General features: G+C 48.7%; 1 protein-coding gene across 2 annotated transcripts in view; it reads left to right on the top strand.

The window, feature by feature from the left end:
• WNT4 (Wnt family member 4) overlaps nucleotides 1-19,869 on the top strand; it is a 53,949-nt gene extending 34,080 nt beyond the window's left edge. For both annotated transcript variants that reach the window (XM_083752787.1, XM_083752788.1), the window contains exons 2-5: nucleotides 7,606-7,841; nucleotides 14,711-14,842; nucleotides 16,273-16,415; nucleotides 18,797-19,869. In XM_083752787.1, coding sequence (XP_083608913.1) covers nucleotides 7,606-7,841; nucleotides 14,711-14,842; nucleotides 16,273-16,415; nucleotides 18,797-19,264 — 979 coding nt within the window. In that variant the 3' untranslated portion in view covers nucleotides 19,265-19,869. The remainder of the gene's footprint in view (nucleotides 1-7,605; nucleotides 7,842-14,710; nucleotides 14,843-16,272; nucleotides 16,416-18,796) is intronic.
• Nucleotides 19,870-22,567: the final 2,698 nt, after the last annotated feature.

The following is a 22,567-nucleotide window of genomic DNA, read 5'->3' as shown; positions in this document are numbered from 1 at the left end:
AACCTCATGGTGTCAGATGGATGCAAGCATTGTTGCCAATCAGCTTTCTTCTCATTACAGTGGTACCTCGGGTTACATATGCTTCAGGTTACATACGCTTCAGGTTACAGACTCCGCTAACCCATAAATAGTGCTTCAGGTTAAGAACTTTGCTTCAGCTTGAGAACAGAAATTGTGCTTTGGCAGCGCGGCGGCAGCAGGAGGCCCCATTAGCTAAAGTGGTGCTTCAGGTTGCTGGAACGAATTAAGTACTTAACCCGAGGTACCACTGTAATCAACTAGCTTAAGGAGTCTTCTACATGAGTCTCAAAGCAACCTCCACACAAACACCAGGAAATCATCTGCAAATGCTTACGAAAACATTGCCCCCCCCCCGGGAAAAAAACCCCAATTGAAAGGCTGGTTAAAAAATCAGCACAAACCACAGCAGAGATACGGGGGCAGCCACGATGAAAGCCCTGCACCGAGTTAATTTGGGCGGGCTTCCAGTCTTGGGGGGGTGGCAGAGGGGACAAAGGAGGGACTCTCCCCTGTCACTTCCTGGGTCTGTAAGGAGCAAGGCAGCCTCTCGAGTAACTTGGGCCTCACACTATATGGGGCCTTCTATTTTTCTGCCCAAATCTTGAGCTTCTCCTGGCGGCGCAGCCTGGCTTGCCCAGTGGTTGAAAGGCCTGACTCTGTGAAGAGAGCAGGGAGCCAGGAAAAGCTCAGCCTGGCCTTCAGGAGGGAAGTGGTTTTGAGGGAGCCTCTGGTGATCAGAACGCTGCCCGTGCTGAGGGAGGGTTGTGGCAGCCAGCGCTGGCAGCCAGTGTCCTTCGCTCTGCTGACTTTGGCCGGCTCTCCACCACTTTGGCTTCTCCTAATAGCCCTTGGATACACTGTGACTCCTCAGCCCTGACTGGGCAAGTCCTATCCCTCTCCATTCTGGAGAGACAAAGGACAGCTGTTGAGCTCCGGAGAGCAGCAGGCTCCCAGGCCGGGGGGGGGGGCGGGGAGGAGAGAGGGAGAAGAGGCAGGGAGAGGAGGGAATACCTCGAAGCCCATGTGTACATCTTGCGTACAGTAGCAGCTAGGGATAAGTGAAATCTCTCCGTTTCAGGTTCAATTCTCCGCTGTTAAGTTCCATTCTTTATGTTTCCACACTGGATTGCGCTTAAAAGACCAGGGGGCGAGGGATAAGGTCCTCACAAAATATTCGTCAGCAACTTGGTTCGGATTCCTCCTAACGGACACATGTTTGCATGCAAGCTTGAGTAATTATACACGTGTTTTGCAAAGCAATTTTCCCTAATGTAATGGGAGGATTTGAGTGTCATAGTCCTCTGGTTGTTCCATTAGCAGAAGAATTTGTGCTTGCCAGGCAGAACAATCCCTTGTGTGCGGTTCTGGGGCTTCTCCTGACTCTCCAGAGCAGATTTGGGGGGGGGGAGGAGAGGGGAGGAGAGGGAAAATCCCCACCACACTAGCAAGAGCCCTTGCTGTGGCTTCTACTAGTGCACCAGTTTAGCTGAATGTGCCCCAATGCATTTTCCAATGCCGTTTTCACTAATATATGCATTTTTACACACACTTGACTGTTGCCTATATATTTTTGCATGCATTACCTGGCTGGAGAACTGCACTGCAAAGTCTGGAGGTGTGTGCATTTAGAAGTGTGCATTTCTCTTTGTGTGTTGTTTCAGAAAGTGTAAATTCAGTAGCTTTGCTTTTAAATGTGGACGGAGTTGAATTTCTTCCTAACCAGCAGAGCGCTGAAAGCGGCGCAGTGTGGAATAGTGCACGATGCTAAGGAGTGGCATTCTAGGACAGGAGTGTGTCGTGCAGATACACTTTCTTTTGCATGCTTCGGGGTGGAACGTAAATGCTACACCACTTGACTTCTGGGGCCTGTGGGATGTCGGGGGAAGGGATCCTGGCGCCCTCTAGCACCCAAAGTGGTGAAGTACAAGGGGAACTGGCAAGACCAGCAAAAGAAGCTCTTGAACAGCGATGGACCAGTGCTCAAAGCTGGGTGATGTGTTTGCAAAAGCATCTAGCTCTTGCAACAGCTATTTGAACTCGAGTTGAGTCAGGCCACTATCCCGTGGCAAGAGGAAGTAGGAAGCTTGGGTCTATTTCTGCTTTGTAAAATGAAGCCCATGAAATGAGTTGACTAGCCAAGGGCTGAGGTGCCTTTTCAGCCCGGGGGCCACATCCCTTTCTGTGCAACCTTTCAAGGGCCACATGCCAGTGGTAGACAGCAGCAGAGGCCCAAAGTGGGTGGAGCAATGGATGCAAATATTATTCTGTACACTAAGCTGGTTTCTAAGGGACGCGGTGGCGCTATGGGTTAAACCACAGAGCCTAGGACTTGCCGATCAGAAGGTTGGCAGTTCGAATCCCCGCAACGGGGTGAGCTCCCAGTGCTCGGTCCCTGCTCCTGCCAACCTAGCAGTTCAAAAGAACGTCAAAGTGCAAGTAGATAAATAGGAACGGCTCCGGCGGGAAGGTAAACGGCGTTTCCGTGCGCTGCTCTGGTTCGCCAGAAGTGGCTTAGTCATGCTGGCCACATGACCTGGAAGCTGTACTCCGGCTCCCTTGGCCTATAGAGCGAGATGAGCGCCACAACCCCAGAGTCGTCCGTGACTGGACCTAACGGTCAGGGGTCCCTTTACCTTTACCTAAGCTAGTTTCTACACACACTCCTTCTCTTTATCGAGGGAAGCAATAAGCATTATTTTTTATTAAAGATTTGTGGTACAAAACAAACAAATAAACAAGAGAAAGTACATACAGTGGTACCTCGGGTTACATACGCTTCAGGTTACATACGCTTCAAGTTACAGACTCCGCTAACTTAGAAATACTACCTCGGGTTAAGAACTTTGCTTCAGGATAAGAACAGAAATCATGCTCTGGCGGCGCAGCAGCAGCAGGAGGCCCCATTAGCTAAAGTGGTGCTTCACGTTAAGAACAGTTTCAGGTTAAGAACGGACCTCCGGAACGAATTAAGTACTTAACCCGAGGTACCACTGTATTGCGTCTCCACTTTCAAGCCATAGAGTCTTTTTTTTCAGTTTGTATACATTCAGTATGAGACACTATTGTCCTAGACGTTGGGGGCAAAGAGAGGGGGGAGAAAGAGGGATGGAGAAGGTTGGTGGGGAATGATATTTTCATTATGAGAGTTGAAGGACACCTTCCAACTAGGCAGAAAACACTCCAGAAGAATGAAATGCAGGGTTGCAAGAAGGTGTGGCCTGCTGAGACTCTCAAGGGCCAGACAGAGGTTTGGAGGGCCACATTTGGCTCCTGGGTGTGAGGTTCCCCATCCCTGGATTAAAAGAGTGCCATGGTGTTGGTGTTAGTCTTCCTTTTTTATTTCATGACAGTCATTTGTTAGGAAGCAGAGCAGCGAGGGCAATTTGCTGGGGAGATTCCTGGCATCCACAAAGCGCTTCCTGGCTCATGGTGCAATCCTGTTCACAGCTCTTCAGAAGTAAGTCCCATTGAGTTCAGTGGGGTTTACTTCCACGCAAGCAGGGTGCAGGATTCTGGCAGACCTCTCCAGGCAGTACGTTGAAACAGTTACACAGGGGGGAAAGGCAAGGGTGACCTAAAAGGTCATCCTTTTTTTTTAAATAGATTTTTATTGAATTTTTCCATAATATCTCTGTTCATACCACAGATCACATCACATATTTTAGCTTATTGAACTTCCCTCAACTCCTCTGACAATCATCCATAATTAATTTTCTATCCTCGCATTCCTTAATTGTAATATCGCCTTTAAATTTAAAAAAAAAAAATTATCCTCATTTACATTCTTGCAATATTCCTTATTTTTTACAAAGCTTCTTTAAAGCACACTAGCACTGTGTGTTCCTCACATACAGTTTTCAAATATTCTCTAAATTTTCCCCAGTCCTCCAAAAACTTATGGTCTCTTTGAAGTCTGATTTTCCCAGTTAATTTGTCCAGTTCTGCATAGACTATTAGTTTTGTTCTCCAATCTTCCTGATTCTCCTAATTCTTCTTGTTTCCATTTTTGGGCCAACAATATTCTCGCTGCTGTTATTGCATACTGAAAAAGTTTACAGTCTCTCTTATTTATTTGATTTTTGGTTATTCCCAGTAAGAAGGCTTCTGGTTTCTTTACAAAGCTATATTTCAGCATTTTCTTTAACTCGTTATATATCATTTCCCAGAACCCCTTCACTTTCTTGCACTCCCACCACATATGAATAAATGTACCCTCTTTCTCTTTACATTTCCAACATTTGTTACTGGTTTTGTACATTTTTGCCAATTTAACTGGTGTCATATACCATCTATAAACCATTTTCATCACATTTTCTTTTAACGTAATACATGCTGTAAACTTTAAATTTTCATTCCATATTTTTTGCCAATCTTCCAAATCTATGCTATATCCTAAATCTCTGGCCCAATAAATCATTACCGCTAAGCGGTAAGCAGCAAAAGGTCATCCTAGCATCAGGGAGATCTGGGTTCAAGTGCTTGCCCATCCAAGGTGATGCTGGGCCAGTCATACATTTAGGGCTTCGCTTTACCTCTCAGAATTGTTGCGAGGGCGAAATGGGAGGAACTGTGTATGTCAGCTTGAGCTTTTTCAGTGGCGTGCGGGGGAACGGCAGAATGAAAATGCAATAAAACAATTTGCAACTGTTTATTTGTCAAAAAGAAATTGTCGTGGTTTCACAGTGATCCACTTCCTTGGTGGGTGGTTATCGTAATCTTTGCTTTTAGAACTTCTCTTTCGTTCTTGTGACAGTAATGGTTTAAGAGTGGGGAGCTGATGAAATCTTTTTGGGGTGACTGGTCAGGTGCCCATCCCCATGGAGAACTCTTTGCAGAGCCGGCCCTGCTGTTAGGCAACTGCAAGCACTGGGTGCTGCCGCCCGCCAGCATTTTAAGATCGCCCGGGACAGCGGAGAAGTCTCCGCTGTCCCGGGAAGGCAGGCAGGGGGGAGCAAAGACTTTCGCCCCCCGCCGGCCTTCAGAAGAGGTCCCGGGGTTTTTTAAAATGCTGGCAGGCGGCAGCGAAGGCTTCGCTGCCGCCCGCCAGTATTTTAAGATCGCCCCGGACAGCGGAGAAGTCCTCCGCTGTCCCGGGGTTTTTTAAAATGCTGGGGGTGGGAAGAAAAGCCCTTGTCCCCCCCCCCCCCAGCCTTCAAAAGAGGTCGGGGGACAGACTGTCCCCGGACCTGGTCTGAAGGCGGTTTCCATAGGAACGCATTGATTGATTTTCAATGCATTCCTATGGGAAACCGTGCTTCGCAAGACGAAAAACTCGCAAGACGAAAAAACTTGCGGAACGAATTAATTTCGTCTTGCGAGGCACCACTGTAATCAGTTCCAGACTTTTTAAAAAACAACCCCTAAAATAGCAATTTAACATGAATTTTACTATCTAATGAGACCATTGATCCATAAAATGAAAGCAATAATCAATGTACTGTACTATAAAATAGATAAGACAATATTGTAGATGATAAAAATTAAAATATTTTTTTTTCTTACCTGCGCTGATGATAGTCATTGTTTGGATGGGGGGCTTTTATCCATTTCCGCAGTCACACAGTCAATCAATCAGTAGCTCAACTGGGTTCCACACAGTCACAAAAACAAATTAACCGAAAAAGCCTCGAAACCAAAAATGCAAAATAAATAGCAAAAGTGCAAAACTTAATCCGTTCTGGAAGTCCATTTGACTTTTGAAATGTTTGAAAACCAAGGCGCAGCTTCTGATTGGTGCAGGTGCTCCGGAAACAATAGCCGACAGCCGCATCAGACATTCAGTTTCCGAGAAACATTTGAAAACTGGAACGCTTACTTCCGAGTTTTCAGCATTTGAGAACCAAGGCGTTTGAGAACCAAGGTACCACTGTGCATGTATTTGCAGTGCAGAAAGGCTGTTTCTCAGTGGCAGGGCCCCGCTTTGCAAGCAAAAGAGCCCCAGGTTCAATCCTCGGCATCTCTAGCTGGGCTGGGTGAGGCCCCTGCCCAAAACCTTGGAGTGCCACTGCCAGTCAGTGTAGGCATTAGTGGACTAGATGGACTAACAGGATGACTCCATCTAAGGCAGCTCCCTATGTTCTTTCATGCTAAGCAGCAAAATGTGAGATGGCTGCACACCCCCCATATATTTCAAGCACACTTAGAGCGCATCATTTCCCCTCAAGAACCCTGGGAACTGTAGTTTGATCAGAGTGCTGGGGGTTGTAGCTCTGTGTGGGTTAAACTACAGTTCCCAGGATTCTTTAGGCAACGTGATGTATGTGACTCACTTTTATTTTAACCTTTTCAAAGCTGGTGGAGGCAGCTTCTTTTCACTAAGCGTTTGGAGACAGGGTCAGAGATGGAGTAGCCACGGCTGCTGTTTCATTTTTGTGGATTTTTCTTTTCTTTTCATGGTTATTTCCAATGTATTTTACTAGAGTTTTGAATGATCTTATGTGGCTAGCTACCATGGGGAGCTCTTTGAGCAAAATATGGGTTGTATATGAAAGAGAATGAAGTTGTATGGACAAGAGTTGGGGGCCAAAGCAGACGTGACGTTATGGCGCCTTTGCATTTAATGTGCAAGTTGGGGGGGGGATGCAAAAGAGCATCAGATGAGGCAGGGGCTATACTGATAAGTATCAGAATCACAACAGATATGGAAGGGGGGAAGGGAGGGGTTCTCCCCACAAAGCAAGCAAGATAAGGGATTTTCATCAGGATTGCAGCAACGATTATGAACCCTTCCTGTCTGTTGCAATTCTGATCATTATTGCTATAACTCCCTTTGGCAGGATGGGGTACCTCCATCCCATGGGCCCATCTTGGAAAGCCCTGAGGCCACTTGTCAGAAACCACAAACCTCGCCTGCTTATCAGTTCACTTGGTTTGTGATGCCATCTGATGGGCAGGAGGGCAAGGTTAAACCCTGCATTGGATGTGTGCACCTTTTCCCCTTAGGGAACAGATGGGGCACGCAGCCAACACATCAGGATTTAACCTCTTTTTTGCTCAACACCTGATGGGCCAGGGTTTGAATCCTGCTCAGTTTTGCAAGATTCCATGCAAAAATAAAAACCAAAAAAAAACTTGAGGACTTCAGAGCACCTTGCACCTGATGTCATTTGGGACATCAGTTGATTGACAGCTGAGCAGCCTCACCCACTTGTCAAATTTGGCCTCTGGAGGCCGATCCTGATATGCTCCTGGCCCGTGGAGCTGAAAAGGTTCTCTGCCCCCACTTCAGAGTATATATATCCCACTCCTCCATGAAGATTACTGGGGTTTGTGCTAGATGACCCCTGGGGTGCCCTTCCAGTTCTGTGATTCTGTGATTCCAGGGATCAGACCTGAGACCTTCTGTAGGCAAAGCCGTTGGGCCACAGCAATGGAGGAAAGGGTTAAATGATCTTTACACCCCTACTGCTATTTGCATTTCTTAAACCTGCATGCTCAGTGCAAAAAAAATAAAAAAATGCAATGAACCTGCAGTTTGGCCTTTGGCTACTGGTTTTGCTGTCAGGTGGCTGGTATCCACTGCTCACTTCATTGTTGTCCTTGTTCCTCCTCCCTTCTCTCCCCACCCCCATATCGTCCTAGCAGATATTTGGCAAAGCTGTCTTCTGTGGGAAGTATCTCTGAGGAAGAGACCTGCGAGAAGCTGAAGGGTCTGATCCAGCGGCAGGTGCAGATGTGCAAGAGGAACTTGGAGGTCATGGACTCGGTGCGCCGGGGGGCACAGCTGGCCATTGAGGAGTGCCAGTTCCAGTTCCGCAACCGCCGTTGGAACTGCTCCATGCTGGACAGCCTGCCAGTCTTTGGGAAAGTGGTGACACAAGGTGAGGTTTCCCCCCTTTGGGTGCATTGGGCCACATGCAGAAAGTTCCCTGGGTAGTGGGAGGGACATAGCTCAGTGACAGAGCTTCCCCTTTGCATGCAAAAAGTTATGGGTTCAATCCCCAGGCTGGGAGATACCCCTGTTCAACAACCCTGGAGAGTTGTCACAAGTCGGTGAGCTAGATGGGCCTGATGGTCTTCCTTGGTGCGAGGCGTCTCCCTATTTAAGCAAGCTTTTCTCAGAATCATGAGGATCGGTGTCTTGCTTTTTTAATAGAAGGGCCATGGCACAGTTGTAAAAGCATCTGCTTTGCTTGCAGTGGCTCCCAGGCCAATCCCTGTTGTTTCCAGGTAGAGCTGGAAATGTCCCCTGCCAGAAACCTTGGAGAGTGGCAGTCGGTCAGTGTGGAAAATACGAAATAGCTGGACGAATGGTAGGCCTGGGTGATACATCAATATATCGCCCAGGACCAGTATGAGGAGCAGACCACGATGTCGGTTTCACTCAGCAGTACAGTGGTACCTCGGGTTAAGTACTTAATTTGTTCCGGAGGTCTGTTCTTAACCTGAAACTGTTCTTAACCTGAAGCACCACATTAGCTAATGGGGCCTCCTGCTGCTGCTGCGCCACCGGAGCATGATTTCTGTTCTCATCCTGAAGCAAAGTTCTTAACCCGGGGTACTATTTCTGGGTTACCGGAGTCTGTAGCATCTGTAACCTGAAGCGTATGTAACCCGAGGTACCACTGTATATCGCTGGGGAATTCGCCACCTCTCCCGATTCCCTGTGCGAACAGTGTCTGCGAGAGTTCCTTCCTCCAGCAGCGCTGCTAGCAGAGGGACTCAGAAGCGGCGGCGGTTTCAGCAGTGATATATCGCTGAGTGAAACCGCCATCACACTCTGCCCTCATACGACGGAAAGGGAGAAACAAGCTGTATCGGCGAGCTGCTGACATAGCTTGTTCCTCCCTCTGTATCTTTAAACTGCTCAGCTGAGGAGTGTGCAGCTGCCCTTGCCTCAGTCAAGCAGTTACAGGAGTCCCCAGCCCAGTGCTGGCTCCCACAAGCTGGCAGCAGGGTGGGAGCTCTGTGAAACTGCTAAGCTAGGGAGAGTGTGGTTGCTGCACCTCACAGTGAGTAGTTAAAGGAGCCCTGATGTTCTTGCCATTCACACATAAGCAAGGAGAGCTCTGGGGCTGTCTCAGCTGGGGGACGGGGCCTTCCCACCCTCCAGCTGAGCAGTGCGAGCAAACTGCATTATCCCAGCCTGCAAGCCTGGGTAAAATTGCCTTGAGGTGAGAACTAGGGCAGTTTCATCCGGTGTCACTAAGGCAGAGGTCCATGTATCTTGTTTTTTCAGCATTGCGGTATATCTGTGATGTTTGGCTGGCGATGCACCGCAATGTTGAAAAGCTGATATCGCCCAGCTCTAAGCAATGGTCTGACTCAGGCAACAGCTATCCTACTTTAAAGAAGCAGGTTGATTAGGAGAGATGCAGGCATCTGGGGCATAGGAAGATTGGGGGGAAAGTTTATATGTATTAGGGGGGAGGCATACTTCTATAAAGGCTTTCGGGCCAAAGCGCCGCACTCCCCACCCTGGCCTTCAAGGTGGTGATACACAGTTAAAATCATTTTTTAAAAAAATAAATAATGCAATTCAATGCATAGGATACGTAACTGACCAACCATCCCAGCATTATGCATTACAAAGGTGTGTTTTTTAAAATTTATTTAATCATTTTTTCAGTACAAACAGCAACCACAAAAAACACATACAACAAAAACCACAATAACACTAATAACACAATTTAACAATTCAGATTTCAGTACTGATATACCTATAACTACACCTTTTTGACAATATTTCCCCACTTCTCCTCCCCCTACTTCCCACCACTTTCTGCCTTATCGCTTAGGTATTCCTTCCAGATTTCTTCATATTTATCCATTCTTAACTTGCAATCTTGATATGCAATTCGTTTGTATGTAACTAGTCTGTCCATATTGTCAATCCATGTGCTCAATGGGATCTTTTTGCGGCTCTCCTAATTCATAAAAACAAGTTTCTTTGCTTCTAATATGGCACGGTACATCCATTTTTATTTTTATTTTACCCCTTGTAATCTCCCACGTTTTCGGTATATAATTTAGAATTAAATTCAAATCCCCTAAATAACAATTTCTTTTTATTACTCTTGCTATATATATCCTCACCTCGCACCAAAATGATCTTATCATCGGGCAGTTAATCATGATATGTACTAAGTTTGCATTTTTACTTCCACATTTCCAGCAGTTGTCTGAATTTGTTATTTCCTTCTGGCAAAGTTTTGCTGGAGTCCTATGCATTAAAAAGTTGAAGATAGGCAGGGTTAATATCCAAGCATCTCCGGCCATTGTCCCTCTTGAATGAGGCTGGTGGGAATTGGAGTCCAGCAACACATGCGGGGCCACAAGATAGCACCCCACCCCACCCCCGCTCAGGAGTCTCGTAGTTCAGGTGCGCTAGATACAGCAGCCAAGCAGGGTCCTCTGGGAAAGGGGCTCACAAGTGGGGCATGAAGGCAGCAGACTCCTCCGGTTGCTTGTTTGCAGCACTCTGGATTCCAAGGTAGACTGCACCTGGATTTGGAGGTTCTATTTCACCGGCACAGCTGATAGCTACCAAATCACACCCTTCATCCTCCCATGAATTTGTACAAGGATTCAAAGGCCCAGGATTAAGGTCTGGGATTGGTTTGGGGGCATCCTTCAGGTGCTCAGTTGCATACACACACCACACACACACAAAACAACAACCCAGCCTGCAGCCCGAAACACAGGGAGCATAGCAGAGCACGCCCTGGGCTTCGGGCAGATATCCGCAAGCCTGAGGAGACCGGCGGGAAGTCGCTCCGGTCTCCCTAGGCTTCCGGATAGCAGCCTGTTCTGGGGGCTGGGGTCGGGGGAAGCTTGGGCTTTCCCTGCCCCAGCCCCGCACCTGGGGGGGGGAAATAAAAAAAAATATTTATTTCCCCCCCCCCCCAAAAAAAAAACTAGGTGCGCCCTATGAGGCGAAAAATATGGTAACTTTCCTCTGGCCGTCTTCAGAGCAGGGCTGCAGATTTGTGCTTGCAAAGGTTTCGCCCTGGAAATGCCAGAAATACCAGCGAGTGAAGTCGTCTCCCTCTCGGGCGGCCACAGAGCGAAACCCACGGACGCTAGGCCTGCTATTAACCTCGATTAACTCAGAGGTCGCTCGGTTGCTTTGAGTCTCTGGTGCCTGAGCCGTCCTGACCGCCGGGACGTTTTATTTCTCTGCGCCCACCCCCCTTCTCAAACACCCCTCTCTCCTGTTGAGGCTCTGGGATTGGTGTGTGTGTGTGTGTGTGTGTGTGTGTGTGTGTGTGTGTGTGTGTGTTAAAGGGCATTTGTGTCCTTCCCTGCTGGCTGTTTGGGGCTGTGAGAATGGAGCAAAGGCCTCTTGGTGGAGCCTGTGCCAGGATCTTCCAAGACAGAAGGGTCTGTTCCAGTCTAACCACCCCTTGGCAGGGACGGAGTGTTGCAAGACATAATTGAGAACTGCTAAACCAATATTCCTCTTTCGTTAATTCCACCCGCATGCACCTACCCACATGAGGGTGACTGGGGGGGGGAGGTAGAAAGAAGAACACACACAGCCACCAACATAGCTTCACCTCTTCTTCTTCTTCTTCTTCTCTTCCTCCACCCCCTGCTTTTGCAAAGTTGCAGAGAGAAAGCAATAAGAGGAGTTCTCAGCCTGGCTTGGTAGAAGTTCCCAGCCTGGGAGCAGAGCAGAAAGAGTATTAGAGAGGAGTTTGGACTCTACTGAGAGGAGTTTTGGACAGGGGTGTGTGTGTTTAATTTTCCTTGCTAGGCTTTAATTGGAACCGCACGGGTTCAAATACTGACGCAGCAAGTAAGCATACAGGCTGGGTCTGGAACCATGGTAGAAAGGAAAGGTTTAAGACACAGGTAGGTAAACTAAGGCCCAGGGACTGGATGCGGCCCATTCGCCTTCTCAATCCAGCCCGTGGACGGTCCAGGAATCAGCGTGTTTTTACAGTGGTACCTCGGGTTAAGTACTTAATTCGTTCCGGAGGTCTGTTCTTAACCTGAAACTGTTCTTAACCTGAGACCACTTTAGCCAGTGGGGCCTCCTGCTGTCGCTGCGCTGCCAGAGCATGATTTCTGTTCTCACCCTGAAACAAAGTTCTTAACCTGAGGTACTATTTCTGGGTTAGTGGAATATGTAACCTGAAGGGTATGTAACCCGAGGTACCACTGTACATGAGTAGAATGTGCGCTTTAAAATGCATCTCTGGGTTATTTGTGGGGCATAGGAATTTGTTCATTCCCCCCCCCCCCCAAAAAAAAAAATTGTCTAGCCCACCACAAGGTCTGAGGGACAGTGGACCAGCCCCTGGCTGAAAAAGTTTGCTGGCCCCTGGTTTAAGAGTTAGCAATTAACAGAGTTAGGAACTGTCAGAACACTGGTTTCCCAAAGCGGTCGGCATTGCCCACCCCCACCTCGTGTCAATGGGAATGTGCCGGGAGTGAAAGCAGACCTAAGGTTCGAAAAGGGGCTGGCCTGAAAAAGCAGCTCACAAGGTATTGTTGTTGACATCCATCTGTCTTGAAAGAAGAAGAATTTAGATTTGATATCCCGCCTTTCACTCCCCTTCAGGAGTCTCAAAGCGGCTAACATTCTCCTTTCCCTTCCTCCCCCACAACAAACACTCTGTGAGGTGAGTGGGGCTGAGAGACTTCAGAGAAGTGTGACTAGCCCAAGGTCGCCCAGCAGCTGCATGTGGAGGAGCGGGGAAGCGAACCCAGTTCACCAGATTACGAGACTACCTCTCTTAACCACTACACCACACTGACTTGTGGTGTAGAGACGATGGAGTGCGCCTCTTTGGGTGAAGTCAAACTGCCATGTTAGCAACGTCGAAGTGACCTCCCCAGGGTGCAAGCGTGGAGGTCCTGGGCTTCCACTCTCGGGAACCCACTCTCGGTCTCACTAATGTGGTCCCAAGGAAAGCAGTGCAATATGTTTGGCACCAGCTTGGCTGCAGGAGTTGCCGGAAGGAGGCGTACAAGGTGCCATCCAACCGTCTTAGGGAGTCCACTCCCGATTTGTGTCGGGTTTATTCCGTAGCCTTTTCTTCTCCCGAAGATATCAGGCGAGGCAGCGGCGGTTCAGATCAGAGTTTCCCTTCTCCTAGATGAGCTACCTTCCTAGGCTGATGAGCCCCAGCTGCCCCTAGTTCACAAGGGATGCTGCAATACTAATGAATGAACTAGGAGCCTCAGAAATAAAGAGTTCACTTCCTTTGCCATTGCGGAACCTCTGTATACGAATATTCCACAATACAACTGCATTTTGAGGCTGCTGTTTCATTGCTAAATAATTTGTGTGCAGGTGCAGAGTTTCACTTTTTTTATAGTGTCGGAAGAAAAAATTCTACCACCACCATTTCCATCCTTCGAAGATATAAAAGCAAAGTGATTTGATAATTAATAGAATGGTCATTTGTTGACTTTGTTTTATTTGACTTCCTAATCATAGGGACGCGGGTGTCACTGTGGGTTAAACCACAGAGCCTAAGACTTGCCGATCAGAAGGTTGGTGGTTCGAATCCCCGCAACGGGGTGAGCTCCCATTGCTTGGTCCCTGCTCCTGCCAACCTAGCAGTTCGAAAGCACGTCAAAGTGCAAATAGATAAATAGGTACTGCTCCGGTGGGAAGGTAAACGGTGTTTCCGTGTGCTGCTCTGGTTCGCCAGAAGTGGCTTAGTCATGCTGGCCACATGACCCAGAAGCTGTACGCCGGCTTCCTTGGCCAATAAAGCGAGACCCGCAATAAAGCACCGCAACCCCAGAGTCGGTCACCACTGGACCTAATGGTCAGGGGTCCCTTTACCTTTACCTTTAAGAATCTGGGGCCCATGGTAAGCCCTGTTTATGGAAGTTTTTAATGTTTGATGTTTTATCGTGTTTTTAATATTCTGTTAGGAGCCATCCAGAGTGGCTGGGAAAACCCAGCCGGATGGGCAGGGTATAAATTTGTTGTTGTGGTGGTGGTGGTTGTTGTTGTTGTTGGTTTCTTTGTTTGCTCATTAAGGAGCCAATGAACTCAGAGGTTTGGGTAGTGTTGTCTTTTTGAGTAGACTGAAGTTCTAGTGCCTTTTAGGAGCAATTCACCTGATAATGGTCTTCCTTGCACAGAGATGCAGTCCATGGGTAAAACTGAGGTTAAGTAAATAAATAAACCTCAGTTTTACCCATGAACTGCATCTTTGTGCAAGGAAGACCATTGCCCGCCATGCTTTGTTTTGTTTTCAGAAGGGGGCTGTGGATCTTTCTCCCAACAACAGCAATGCAAAGATGAACAGCAAGCAGAGAGAGAAGCAGATAAACAAGCAGGTTTTGTGCAGAACAGCTTTCGCCAGCTTGCTGTCCTCCAGATGTTCTGGTCTACAGCTCCTATCAGTACGACACATCTGAAGGGCACCAGGTTGGTGAAGGGCTTGTGCAGAGCAACGAGCCATTTGGCCAGATCTGTGTAATGTGTAGGTTTGTCCCCTAAAACACTGCTGAGTTCCACTCACCCAAGCACAGGTTATGCGCTAACTCGTGCCTCTTTTGGGGGTTGGGCTAGATCAGGCTTCCTCAAACTCAGCCCTCCAGATGTTTCTGGCCTACAGCTCCCATGATCCCTAGCTAGCAGGACCAGTGGTCAGGGATGATGGGAATTGTAGTCTCAAAACATCTGGAGGGCCGAGTTTGAGGAAGCCTGGACTAGATGATAACTTGGGTCCCTTTTCAATGCCACAATTCTATTCTTCTTCTCTGCTTTCTCCACCAGGGACGCGGGAGGCCGCCTTTGTGTATGCAATTTCCTCCGCTGGTGTTGCCTTTGCCGTGACGAGGGCATGCAGCAGCGGGGAACTCGACAAATGCGGGTGCGACCGCACGGTCCATGGGGTCAGCCCTCAGGGTAAGTACATGAGTGGGAGTTCAGGGGGTGGAGGAAGGACCACTGAAGGGGTGGGCACTCGACAGCCCTCCAGAGCAGGTACGTCAGGACGTTTCCCGCTCTGCGCCAAGTTTGTTGCATGCAGCACTGTTTCCATTCCACCCAAAGTTGCGTTGTTTGCTGTGCTGTCTGCTGTGCCCAAATAGCGTATTTTATGTAACTGCTTATGTAAATGGTGTTGCTGTTGTGCTACTCCACCCCAATCCCTGCATGTGCAAAGGAACAGCAATTATGTGTTGTTTTGCAGACTGAAAGCGACAGCAACAGCAGATGCGGGCTATTGTTCACTCCAACTTATTTCCTTTCTGGATATGGGACAAAAGAAGCAAACACTGGCAATTTCTGCCCTCATTGCCACCTCCGTTGGAATTCTCCAACTTCCCTGCTCCAGATGTCACTGGACTACAACTCCCATCGGCCCTCACCACTGACTATGCTGGCTAGACCTGGTGGGAGTTGGTATTCCAGGATATCTGCAATGCGCTCTACATGGGGCTACCTTTGAAGGTGACTTGGAAACTACAAATAATCCACAATGCGGCAGCTAGGACCCTATAACACTGGTCCTAACAGACCTACATTGGCTCCCAATACGTTTCCAAGCACAATTCAAAGTGTTGGTGCTGACCTTTAAAGCCCTAAATGGCCTTAGCCCAGTATACCTGAAGGAGCATCTCCATCCAAATCATTCAGCCCAGACATGGAGGTCCAGCTCCGAGGGCCTTCTGGCTGTTCCCTCACTGTGAGGTTACAGCGAACCAAGTAGAGGGCCTTCTCGGTAGTGGTGCCTGCTATGTGGGGAACGCCTTCCTGTCAGATGTCAAAGAGATAAAAAACTATATGACTTTTTAGAAGACATCTGAAGGCAAGCCTGAATATGGAAGTTTTTAATGTTTGATGTTTTATTGTGTTTTTCTATTTTGCTGGAAACCATCCAGAGTGGCTGGGGCAACACAGTCAGATGGGCAGCATATATATGATAAAATTATTATTGTCATCTGGAAGGCCACTGTTAGCGTAGATGAGCTTTTCTCAAACTTGGTTCCCCTGCTGTTGGTGGACTGCAACTTCCATCATGCCTAGGCATGCAAGGGGCAGTGTCACAATTCAAGGACACATTTAAGACAGGTAAAAGCATCAAGGTGTGCACAGAGCAAGGCCTCTATGGGGCGTCTCCTGAAGACAGGAGGTGTTGCCTGGGGGAGTCCTGAGGGCCAGATAGAGGCCTGGGGGGCCCATTTCAGTTCCCCCACCCTTGCCCTGTAGCTTCCCAGAGGAGAAAGAGGGAGGGAGTCCCTGTCTTCCAATTGGGCTGAAGCGCTGTGGAATGAGTCATGCTGTCCTCCCCACTTAAGTGCTGCCCTTTGTTTTCCTTTGCCTCCTTGCTCTAGGCTTCCAGTGGTCCGGCTGTTCCGACAACATTGCCTACGGAGTGGCCTTCTCTCAGTCCTTCGTTGACGTCAGGGAGAGGAGCAAAGGGGCTTCCTCCAGCAGGGCGCTCATGAACCTTCATAACAACGAAGCTGGGAGGAAGGTAAGAACAGAAGGGTTGTACATCTTGCTTCCTGGGGAGTGGGGCTGCCACACACGGCTTCCTGTGCTTGCTGTCTTTTGGAAGAGAACAAGTTTCTAACCCTTAAATCTGCAGAGAGAAACTTGAATGCATGGGGAACAGCTGGTCAACCTTTTCAAATGCCAGAGGAGGAATGAACACTCTGTGTTGCCCTCCTCTGTGCGTTTGAATCATCTCTTCTCTTTCTGGGCCCCAAAGCTTTCCAGCCAGCCAGCAATGGCTGATGGGAATTGTAGTCCAACACATAGGCAGGGCATCAGGTCGGTTAAGACTGCGTTGCCCTACCATGTCACTCATGGCAAAATGAACAATGCAATGTTTAAAAAAGCTTGCAGAACTGGCAAGAAACGAAAATAGCTGCCATGTTTTGGGGGTGTCTTCTGTCTTTCCGTGGAGAAGCATTACCAGATGTGGACTAACTTTTACTCTCAGTACATTTGGTATAGTTCATTTCTCCACCATCAATGGTTATTTTGTTTTTTTAAGCAGGAACTTGGGGTGTCTGGGGGACTGGAACAGATATACACCCAATGCCTGAGCCAAAAATCCACCGATATCTGTAATCAATAAAGTTGTGGCCCTTTCTAATCCAGAACATTGTCTGCTTGAATTTATTAATCAGACACTACCGGTGTGGGGGGGGTATGCCACTGCAATTGGGCCTCAATAAACAAACAAGCTTCATGTTGAGTTCCCCCACTTTCCCCCCCAGTACTTCCCCCATCCCACTCCCACTGACATATGGGTAGTGGGTGTCACCTGCCTCAAAATCCTAAAGTGTTTGCAGTTTACGAATCTCTTTACATGAAATATCTTGAATCCATTTCACACAAACACAAAATAATAATAATAAATTTTATTTATATTCCGCCCTCCCCAGCCGAAGCCGGGCTCAGGGCGGCTAACAACAACAAAATAATACAACATTCTAAAATCATTTCATTATAAAATTAATTCAAATCAAATTGATGGCAACCATCAGGCTAGAGTTCTATGAGGATTACAGGAGGAGAGAGGGGGTCAGGCTGTGCCCTGGCCAAAGGCCTGGGGGAACAGCTCTGTCTTGCAGGCCCTGCGGAAACATGTCAAGTCCCGCAGGGCCCTAGTCTCTTGTGACAGAGCGTTCCACCAGATCGGAGCCACAGCCAAAAAAGCCCTGGCTCTGGTTGAGGCCAGCCTAACCTCTCTGTGGCCTGGGACCTTCAAGATGTTTTTATTTGCAGACTAAGTTCCTCTGTGGGACATACCAGGAGAGGCGGACCCATAGGTACGAGGGTCCTCGGCCGTATAGGGCTTTAAAGGTTAAAACCAGCACCTTAAACCTGATCCTGTACTCCGCTGGGAGCCAGTGCAGCTGGTATAGCACCGGGTGAATGTGATCTCGCAGCAAGGACCCCGTAAGGAGTCTCGCCGCGGCATTCTGCACCCACTGCACCCATTAGCAATAAAAGCAGTTTCATATATAATTTAAAACAACAACAATTAAAGACAGTTGAGAACATAAGATGAGCCTGTTGGATCTGGCCAAAGGCCCAACTAGTCAGGCATCCTATTCTCAAAGTGGCCAACCAGGTGCCCTTGATAGAAATCCCGCAAGCAGGATCTGAGCACAACAGCACTCTGCCCAACTGCAATTCCCAGCAACTGGTATTCAGCCGATTTAATAATAATAATAATAATAATAATAATAATTTATATATATATAACCCGCCCATCTGGCTGGGTTTCCCTAGAGACTCTGGGCGGCTTGCAGCACATTGTGACTAGCAGCCACTGCTAGCCTTGCCCTTCATGAATTTGTCTAATCCTCTCTTGATCCAAACTGGTGGTCATCACTGCCACCTGCAGGAGCAGGTTCTGCTGTTGAACCATTCGCTGAATGAACCTGCCCTGAATCTCCCAACATTCAGCTTCCCTGGCTGGCCATGCCGCCTTGACATAAGAAGTCACAAATGTCAGGCATGTCCTCATTGTCATCGTTTGCTGCTTTGTTGTTCATGTCTTGTTCTATTTTTTTGGGGGGGGGGTTAAAGAACGAAAGGAAGAAAGGAACATGTTTGTAAGTACCGCGGTACCTCTGGTTGTGAACAGGGTCCGTTCCGGAGCCCCGTTCGCAACATGAACAGAATGCAACCTGCATCTGCGCATGCACGGGTCACGATTCATCACTTCTGTGCATGTGTGTGATGTCATTTTGCGTGCATGTGCGAGCGGCGAAACCCGGAAGTAACCCTTTCTGGTACTTCCGTGTCGCCGTGGGACGTATCCTGAAAGAAAGTAACATGAAGCGGATGTAACAAGAGGTATGACTGGAAATGAATTTCTGCTCCTTCTCCACCCAGGCCATCCTGAACCACATGCGGGTGGAGTGCAAGTGCCACGGCGTGTCCGGCTCGTGCGAGGTGAAGACCTGCTGGAAGGCCATGCCCCCCTTCCGCAAGGTGGGCAACGTGCTGAAGGAGAAGTTTGACGGGGCCACGGAGGTCGAGCAGCGGAAGGTGGGCTCCACCAAGGTGCTAGTCCCCAAGAACTCCCAGTTCAAGCCCCACACGGACGAGGACCTGGTCTACCTGGACTCCAGCCCCGACTTCTGCGAGCACGACTTGAGGAACGGCGTCCTGGGCACCAGCGGCAGGCACTGCAACAAGACTTCCAAGGCCATCGACGGCTGCGAGCTGATGTGCTGCGGCCGAGGCTTCCACACGGACGAGGTGGAGGTGGTGGAGCGGTGCAGCTGCAAGTTCCACTGGTGTTGCTTTGTCAAGTGTAAACAGTGCCACCGCGTGGCAGAGATGCACACCTGCCGGTGACGTGGGCAGAGCAGACTCCGTGGCCAGAGCAGGGCCCAGAGACCGCTTCTTCGGGGTTGCCCCGCTTGGGAGACGCTTCAAAGGGAAACAGATTTTTTTTTAAGGAAAAATATTTAAAAGTTCCAATAGGGATTGTCTTTTTTATTTTTCAACGTTGTCATTGTCCTCTTTGGCCTGCTGTATTTATTGCCCAGAACCAGAAACCTTTCTTCCTGGCTTTGGGGGGGCGGGGGTGAAGGACAGGGGTTTGCTCTGCTCCATGGTGCTGAGGGGAAAAGTGTGCCCCCCACCTGCATCACCCCGAAACCCTCCTGCCTCCGCCTACAGACCTAAAATGGAAAGGAAAGGTCTTGCCTGGAACAAATCGCCCTTTGCAACGATGCATGTTTGAGACTAGTGGCTGATCCTGGAAGGGGGGGGGGCAATTAAAAAAAGAAAGAAAATGTGGTGTAATGGAACGATTTTGGATGCAACTGCTTTTCCACCAGGAAGACATTGGGGTTGGGTTGGGGGGGGCGTCTGAGGCAGATCATCTAAAGGGCAACGTCCCCCTTCCTTCCTGCATCTCCCCACATAATAAACGCGGGGTGCAATCTGCCAAGACATCTTACAGAACATGTCTCGTCAAAATGAACTCTTGCATCATTGTGGGTCTGTTCTATGGGGTTTGTGCAGAATGAGGTTTGCAACCTGTGAGTCTCTCTCTCTCTCTCTGCCAAAGTAATTTCCCAAAAAATCGCAAGCCCTTGTAGCAGTGTTCAAAACTCCCATTGTTCTAGGCGCATTTTGTGACAGAGAATTTCATTAGCGCAAGCAGTTTCTGAGCGCTGGGCGCTGTACTGTGCCTAAGATTTCAGAATAAAACTGCAGAGCGGAAGGAAAAGAGGACCTTTTTCTGCCTCCCCACTTCCAGCTATTCTCTGAAGAGACCCTCTTAAGAATATTAGGGGGGTGGGCAGGGGAAGGACCAGACCATGTGAAAAATGAACCTAATATTTTAGCTGCAGTTCATTCATTTTCAGCTTTGTATTCTTGCTATAAAAAAGTGCACCTAGACATTGTTGCGCCCATAACCTAGGTGCAAGGTGCCATTAAGCTCCTAGCTTTGATATCTCAGTTTCTAACACTGCCGTGTAGATAAGCTTCCTTATCTCCCCCACACCACCCCGACCCCCAAGGCTATTTGTAATACTTGCTGGGGGAAGTGGGGGTTAATCTAAGCCAGGACTCTGTATTCAGACCACATGAGGGGATCCTTTGGCCATGCAGATGTTGCTGAACTACAACTCCCATCAGCCCAAGCAAGCATGGGCTATGGCCAGGGGTGATGGGAGTTGTAGTTCATCCAAAACACCTGTGTGGCCAAAGGTTTCCCTTTACCTGTTGTAGATCCTAGACCAGGGGTGAGGGACCTTTTTCAGCCTGGGGCTATATTCTCCTTGTGGACAGCCTTCCAGGGTCTCGTGCTAGTGGTGAGAGTGGCAAAAGCAAGTGTGATTGGATGCCCTCTCTGCCCTCTATCCAGGCAAGAGAGAGGTTTTATCACAGTTCAAGGACACACTGCCTTTCTTGAGGTTATAGAACAGAGCCAGTGTGGGGTGGGGCCTGGGCAGAGTGTGGGAAGGGTACTTTGCACATGCACAGAGGCGCCACCTGACCCCACTTACAGTTACAGTCAGGGGTGCCAACGTGAATAAAATATGGGGGGGGCAGGTAAGCCCTGCCCCACACAATCGATCAAAAGTGTTCTTTCCACAGCAGAACTATGGAACTAGGCTCGTTGCTTTCTTTCCCTGTACATATTAAAGGCAAACAAAGATGCCACAGACAGACCAGGTAGTGATCAGCAGGAGGTATTTGCTACCCACATGGGACAAATGAATAGGTAGGAGTGAGATTCTGGTGGAAAAGAGAGAGAAGAACCAGTAAGGACCAATCTTACCAGATTGAAGATCCGGTTGTAGATGAAGAAATCAGGGTCCACCTTGAAAATGCATCCATGTGGAAGCAGAAAATCTAAAGCAGGGCTGGGGGAATCTGTGGCCCCTCCAGATGTTTTTGGACTCCCAACTCCCATTGGCACCAGCCAATATGGCCAAAAGTCAAGGGTGATGGGAGTTGGAGTCTAGCAAGATCTTAAGGGCCACTGCTTTCCCATCTTTGCTGAACAGCCTAAACCCTAGTCAGGTCATTCACTTCAATGGCTCCACTCCGAGCAGGGCTAGCATTGGATACAACCGTAACTCTCCGCAAGCCACCTGATGGCAGTACATGACAGAGGGCAAGCTTAGACAGCTCAGCTGGTAGAGCACAAGACTCTTAACCTGACGGTCACGGGTTCGAGCCCCATGGTGGGCAAAAGATTTCTGCATTGCAGGGGGTTGAGGTAGATGACCCTCATGGTCCCTTCCAACTCTGCAATTCTTTGGGTCTATATGTACATAGGAGTCAATCCCACTGGAGTGGATGGGCCTTGTTTCTGAGATGAGACATACAGTAAGTCTCCTACCTGCCACTGCTATACAATAGGGGACCTCTATGCCCATTTGTCTCGGGGACATTTGCTTAATAAGGCAGCCAAAGTCCCATGAAAAGCACCACCCCCCAACCTCCTGCTTGATTCTGGGACAGTCTGTAGGATTGGTGGATGAGCAGAGCACTTTTTTCTTTTGCTCTATGGGCCTCGCGTTTTTCTTCTTCCTAACAGAGTGAGGGGAAAGGTTAGGGAGGGGGGGATGCAGGCACACATTCAAGGCTGTCTCTGCTGTGGCAGTGATGTGGCGGGGGAGTGCTGTGGTCACTGGAACAAGCTCCAGATGAGGTCCGGCTGGAATATTTTGGCCGCTGAACGACACAGCAGCAAATTCAGTTGTTGGGAACCGAGCCGATTGCCCGGAATGGGCCCCTTTGCTCTCTCTCTCTCTCTCTCTCTCTCTGCCAGGAGGGAGAAGGAGGCAGAAGCTTGCTTTGGACCCAACATCCTGCCCTATCCGCAGTCTTCCCTGTAGACTCTCTTGCCTTGTGGCAGAAGCCAATTCTGCGGGTGTGCAAAGAAGGGGGCTGAAAAGCATGCCTGCCCTATTATCGCCAGCCTTTTAGCAAATGATGCTTTCTTACTGCACTTTTTAAAAAAGTCTGGATACCCATTGGATACATCCGACGTTCGGCCTCCAGCAGACTCGCCACTAGGTGAGCGATAGATGTTGTGGAATTTGCCCTGTGTGATTCATGGCACGGAAGGAGAAGGTAAAGGTAAAGGGACCCCTGTCCGTTAGGTCCTTTTGCGGACGACTCTGGGATTGC

Source organism: Podarcis gaigeae (assembly GCF_964106915.1).
Source record: "Podarcis gaigeae genome assembly, chromosome: 8".
NCBI classification, from domain to species: domain Eukaryota; kingdom Metazoa; phylum Chordata; class Lepidosauria; order Squamata; family Lacertidae; genus Podarcis; species Podarcis gaigeae.
Note: the sequence above shows the minus strand (reverse complement) of the source record. Positions and strands in the feature narration are given on the sequence as shown.